This window comes from Scardinius erythrophthalmus, assembly GCF_964197995.2.
Source record: "Scardinius erythrophthalmus genome assembly, chromosome: 17".
In the NCBI taxonomy this organism is placed as follows: Eukaryota; Metazoa; Chordata; class Actinopteri; order Cypriniformes; family Leuciscidae; genus Scardinius; species Scardinius erythrophthalmus.
Genome location: NC_138237.1, coordinates 1,946,987 through 1,953,177, shown reverse-complemented (window position 1 = coordinate 1,953,177; position 6,191 = coordinate 1,946,987). Strand labels below are relative to the sequence as shown.

Sequence of the window (6,191 nt, the reverse complement as noted above, 5' to 3'; positions counted from 1 at the left end):
AACTTAAATATATCTGTAAATTTTAGATAAAATTAACTGTTGGATTTTTACTCAATTATTTTGGTATGTTTAACTCAAACAATCAAGTAAACGATATACAGAGATTTTATTAAGTTAATAAAGTTAAAAATTTCTGTAATATTTACTAAGCCACAGAATAATTTTTTACAGTGCAGCACAGCCAGAGACATAAGCCGAATATCATAAAAGACTGCCATATCTGTCCGAAAGAACAGATGTTAAATTACAGAGAGAAGGTTTACACACAAATATCGAAATGAAAGAATCTTTCGAGTCGAATCTTTTTGAATGATTCGGCTGCGATTAAAAGCTATCAAGAGGTAAGCTCAGTGTCAGTGATAATATAACGACTTAAATTGCAGTTTGTTTGTCACATAAAGCTATATGAATAAATAACGATATTAATATAACAGACGAGTCGTATTAGATCACTTTTATGATGTTTTTTTGTCTTTTACTATTTTATTTTTTTGCGTGACAGCCCCCAGTAGGCTAACGTTACTCATTCACTTTTCATTACATCGACAAGAAGTCTCTCCATTCAAAAATGTCCCTTTGTCTTCCACGGAAAGTAAATTTAAGGATTTGCACATGAAGGTGAGTAAATGACGGCAGAATTATCATTTTTGGAAGAACTAATCCTTTAATATGCATTTCAAGGCTGAGATTATGCATCGTCTGCAGAGCTAACGTTAACGTTACTTACACAAAATAACATCTAAAGCGCATGTGACGAAGACAATATCTTTATGAACTTCAGAAAAATATTTATTAGATTTATGTAGGTATTAACTAACAGACAGACAGACAGACAGTTATATTCAAAACAACCCCAAATCTTACTAACTTAGGCTACCATGATAAAGTGCATTTAAACAGATCCAACAATAAAATGAAGACAAAACATTATCTGTCGATATCTGTCTATATTTGGCCACTAAGAGTATAATGGAAATATAATTAACCACAAACCAACATGAGACTTCAAGTCTTTTAAATAAATGATTCTCTCTTCTTTTGTTATAGAAAATACCAGTTCAGGATTCTTCTTTCGGCTGTTGTTGCAGCCAACTGCACGACATATTGCACATTGCAGGCATTACTGAGACCGCCGCGGTCGCAAAGATGGCGGCGCAAAGCTACAGTGACGTCATGTGAATCGAATGAATACCCACCAGGTCCGGATTTGTTGCGGTACGGCTGCGTCCATGACTGACAGCTGAAGTCACGAGGACCCACGAGATCTCGCTAATTCACGTATGATCGCGCGATATATAGTTTATATAATCAAAATGTTATGAGGAATGGTATATTATGACGTTTTCAAGGTGTAGTGTAGGGAAATATGATCCGCCATGATCACGGTGTATTTTATTTAGAAAATTAACCGGATCTTTTATTTTGTTTTTGGTTTGTTCTGTTTTTTTGCTCGACTTCCTGTCCTGCGCACTCTGCCCTGTAGTGCTGCGGAGCTCTCCGGCATCCATCCAGCAAAAACAGAAGCTCTGCGTAAATGCTCCAGAGGGCTGCGGATCGCCGGAGTCGGAACGCAGCCGTTCCGCAGTCAGTGAAAATACACACATTGACTTTAATGGAAACCTATTGACTCCGCCACCGTTCCGGAGCGGATCCGCAGCCGTTCCGCAGTTGGTGGAAATTGGGGGTTACGGTGTGTTCACACAGGGCGTCAGCGTCAACGCTTCCCATTGACTTTGAATGGGTGACGTCAAGTGTTGCCGAAAAGAATTGTGGATCCGTCGGCGGCGCTTCACTGGCGTTGCTCGCGGCAGAAGTTGAGAATTTTTCAACTTCTGCCGCGAGTAACGCCAGTGAAGCGCCGCCAACGGAAGCGTCAGCCAATCAGGATCGCTCTATGCAAATACAGTAGCCTAGGCGCTAGCGACGATGTATAACGACATGTAACGGTGTAGTAGTGGTGTCCCATTTCTTAGGGGAATATTTTCACCTCTACGCCTTGACACTCTGTTTCAAGGGGCAAGGGTTAGGGGGAGGCGAAGGGGTATAAAATAGAATTGGGATTGAGCCTTACAGTAGCCTACTTTAAGAATGACATAAAGAGGTCATTGAAAACTTGTGCATTGTTCAAATTTGGGACATTTCAAGTCCAGCATGTCTTTAGTCTTAAAACTGTCCATGTATGATCTCAGACAAACTCTCTTCAACAGTCCTGTACAGAAGAAGAGGATGATATCTGAGATATTGTGAGAGATGACACATCTGAGCTCTGACTGAACAAACACATGAAGACAGGAGGAGTGGAGCTTTAGAGGTTCAGTGGATCAGTGTGTCTCTCTACTGGAGATATTCAGTATTACAGCAACATCATATCACACTTCATAAGACATGTCTGCTTTACAGTTTACTTCACTGCAACTTTTACTCTTAGAAGGAATGTGGAAAAATTACACATGTGTAACACTCTAATTTGCACATTAACGAAAACAGTGTATATATAAAAAAAAATCTATTTTACACATCCATGTGTAGTTTAAAGTTTACACAACTTGGGTATTTACTTTAAAGCATTTAACACAATATGAGTAGACTGATGTGCTTACACACTTTAACATGTTATTTTTTGTAACTTGACCGTTATTTAAATTAGCTAGTCGAACTGAACCAACCAATAAGTTGTAGCTGTATATTCCATATATTCAAGTGATCTCTAATGCCAAAGTCATATAGCCTACTAAACACTAAGTTGTAGCTGCACAGTAAAGAGTGAGATAGTGAAAAACTCTAAAAACGTACATGTGGTGGGAGATATCCCATACGATAAGAAAAAAATAAAAATTCTACAATATATTTTGAAATATATTTCAAAAAATACAAAAAAAGCCAAAAAATATATTTGCTAAAATACATTTCAAAATATATGTACATAAATACATTTTAGAAAATATATTTTAAAAACATTTAACAAAATATACCACAAAATATATTTTGCCCTCCATATATTTCAGTCTAAGAAAATAGTCACATGTAACATTTTAAGAACATTTTTATTTGATGTCTGAAACATGTTCATATAACACAATCAAGCAGGGAGCATATTCTAAATCAAATATATATATATATAATGTTTTTTCCTTTCAAGCAGTCTCAGTTCCCCCAGCTTAGAATTCACTGCAATCCCCAAAGCTCCTCTGGACACATTGGGGAACCTCTTCACTGCCACTGTAGAAGACAAATATATTTTATTTATATATTATATATTTTTGTTTTAAAGGGGTGGTTCACCACATATCCATATTTAAACATAACACACATCAGTAAGCACAAATAGAAGCTGAAACATGCTTGCTTGACGAATGAGGACCAATTACACAATGTTTTAGCTTTTAGAAACACATGAAGTTTGTTATTCCACATTAAGTGCTTCTTTTTATGTTTGCTGATCAAAGTTTGTGTCTAGATAAAAGCCTAAATTAAATCTGCTCATCATATAAAGTGAGTCTCTTCTGAAAATCGGGACTAAACCGCTTGACGAATATGAATAGGTTTTACGATCTGTTTATGAACTTTCTGAAGCATCAGTGTCTGCGTCAGTCTGAGTTTGATTGAAATCACATCACCTTAATCACAGCAGAGCATGATCACGTCATTGAGAGCGGTGTCGTCTCCACTTCCCTGTGGCTCTTCTACCAGGGTCTGTAAGCCGCAGATTCCTTTTCCTTCACACGTTGGACTCCAGTCACCCCAGTTGCCCCATTCTGTGCCGCCACCCTCCACCTCCTGACCTCCACTGCATTTGAACCTGAAAAAAAAAATTATGTGACAATATTATGATAAAATATATTGTGCTGTTGTGTCAGTCGCATGATCACCTGCAGCAATCACAATCTTGAACAGCAGCACCACTGCAAGTGTGATATTACCTAAACTATTGATGGGGGAAAACTGAGTCCTTAAATGGCAAAATAAAACCAGGATGGGTAAGATATGGTGTAAGAGGTTTACACTGGGTAAGAGATGTTGTAGAACTTATAGCAGCACACACTCACTTGATGTTGTTTGCGGCCGTATCATCTCTGTCTCCTTGGGAAGATTCAACTCTCAGCTGGAAAGCTGTAAAGTATCCAGAACGACACCATCTGATACGTTGCCAAGAACCCCACCTGAAGAAAACAGCTGCCTGATTAAATCATTGTTATTCAAGAAAATCCTTAATTTACTTATCTAGCTTAAATGCAATAATTGTTCATAATCGGAGTCCATTACTTTGCTACGTTGGACTCATTTACGGTGTATCCACGTGAGCTTGATGAATCTTTGGACCGATCGACACAGTGAAGACGAATCCCATTGAGCGCTGTATCATCACCCAACTGAAGTGTTTCCACCTTAAAACAACATTGAGACAATCTTCCACTTGAAAGAAACTCTAACCCAAAACTTAGTAACATTTATCTTCATGCTCTTTAATATTATACTGGCACTTAAATCTTAAGCAGGTGCAGTTCCCTGGCATTAAATGAACAGCAACTCTATAGTTTTGAATCTTTGAAGCGCTCATCCACCCCCACATTAGCCACAGAGTCAATGCCCAACTTACCTTCAGACTAAACCCTGCGGCGTATGTTCCACTCGGACATATGCTCTTAGGCCCCCACGATCCCCAACCCATTCCATTCGTCACCTTCAGCTCAGATCTGTAAGACCGGTCGGTGCTCACATGCCCAATAATGGCTAGCAGGGAAAACATCATGGAAAAGAAGTGATGCATTGCTACAGCACTGGCCTGAACACTGATAGTTAGATTAATTTGCAGAGAATAATTAAACAGAGACAGTATAGTACCATAACACTCTCAAGTTTAGTTAGGAAGAAGCCTCATATTTATACACAAGAATCATTAACCACGATGTCCATTCCATCCAATCATAATACTCAAAGATCAACCCCTACCATATTTGGCATATTAAGAAATAATGTTTTATTAACAAAGTTCGGGAGGAGCACGTTCAGATAATTAACCCTAATTAAACACCTGTGGAGCACAATCAGTTAATCAACCCAATCAATGAGTTAAGAGGTGTCTATATATACAGCAGATAATCACACTTTGAGTCAAAGGAGTCGTCAACTCCGAGCTTGTTGTATTTCACTCGGGGTTTATTTTCCTCAGCTCTGGGTATTGGTAGTGATGGCCAAATGAAGCGTTTCGAAGCATTGTTGCTTTCTGATACAATTGTGTCGAAAATGGTTCATTACTCGAAGCTTCATTCAGATAGAAATTGCAGCACCATCTCCTGGTGAAGTAAATGTAATGCAACAAAGCTGACAACCATAAAATGCAAGTAACGCCCCGTTTATTACGTGTTCACCGAGGCGATCAAAGCTGACACAGTGTTAGTGCTGTGAAACTCATGTAGGTGAATTTTACAGATACTGATGAATTTCACGTGTTCACCTTGATAATAAAACATTAAGCATGATTTGTGTGTGTGTAATTATTTCTTTAGACAAGGACAGAAGATCAGACCAGCTTAAAAAAAGTTGGAAACCATCACAGAAATTCTAATGGGTTTATATTAAAATGGGAACCATTGGCTTTTACCATTTAAACCACTACATAATTTATTTATTTTTTTAACTGTGTGTTTGGTACATATTGCATTAGGATTTAATGCCCCCACCAATACAGCCCAACACATATCAGTGGACCCACAGAGACCACTATAATTCCCATTACAACCAATAAAATTCCCATGAAAACCATTAAATCCAATAGAATTTCTGTAATGGTTTCTATGTTGTTGTTTTTTTACCTTAACTTTTATAAGAAATACAGCCGCCAGGTTTCAAACCTGTCAACACTGGATTGGGCTGTCAAAGCGTCAGGTGGTTCACTACAGGACTGAACCAGTGTGTTTGCTTCAGAAGTCATTTTCACGTGACTAGTGACGTAATGATACAAGCTCCGAAGCAGTGGTTCATTGCAAGGACCGGTCGAGTTCGAAGCAAGCTTCGGAGCGTCGGTGTCAGACGTAGCATCACTAGGTATTGGTGGTTTAATGACATATCATTATCCAAAGAGGCAATCAACTCATCAGAAACCTGTTGTTTTCCACCAAATTTAGGTTCTAATCTTCACCTTTTCATATACCTGAACTCCAGTAAACTCAACCAAGATGGCTGATATGATT

General features: G+C 38.3%; 1 protein-coding gene across 2 annotated transcripts; it reads right to left on the bottom strand.

Annotated features, from left to right (window-relative positions):
* Positions 1-2,774: 2,774 nt before the first annotated feature.
* On the bottom strand, positions 2,775-4,953 carry LOC308705328 (vitelline membrane outer layer protein 1 homolog). 2 transcript variants are annotated; one of them, XM_081390280.1, is made up of 6 exons: positions 4,843-4,953; positions 4,598-4,731; positions 4,264-4,385; positions 4,047-4,160; positions 3,618-3,799; positions 3,027-3,219 (listed from the first exon to the last, which is right to left on the bottom strand). In XM_081390280.1, exons 2-5 carry the CDS (start codon positions 4,667-4,669, stop codon positions 3,619-3,621), a joined length of 489 nt encoding a protein of 162 aa, XP_081246406.1. In that variant the 5' UTR covers positions 4,670-4,731; positions 4,843-4,953; the 3' UTR covers positions 3,027-3,219; position 3,618. The 2 variants fall into 2 exon arrangements, with proteins under 2 accessions (XP_081246405.1, XP_081246406.1); XM_081390279.1 differs by having other exon boundaries at positions 2,775-3,219; positions 4,598-4,953.
* Between the last annotated feature and the right edge of the window lie 1,238 nt (positions 4,954-6,191).

What these genes read in the sequence shown, in the direction of transcription:
- LOC308705328 (XM_081390279.1), bottom strand. Translation starts at nt 4,768, where the DNA reads ATGCATCACTTCTTTTCCATGATGTTTTCCCTGCTAGCCATTATTGGG. An exon ending in CCGCAGGGTTTAGTCTGAAG is followed by an intron (nt 4,386 to 4,597) that starts GTAAGTTGGGCA and finishes TGTTGTTTTAAG; the next exon opens with GTGGAAACACTTCAGTTGGG. An exon ending in AATGAGTCCAACGTAGCAAA is followed by an intron (nt 4,161 to 4,263) that starts GTAATGGACTCC and finishes TGTTTTCTTCAG; the next exon opens with GTGGGGTTCTTGGCAACGTA.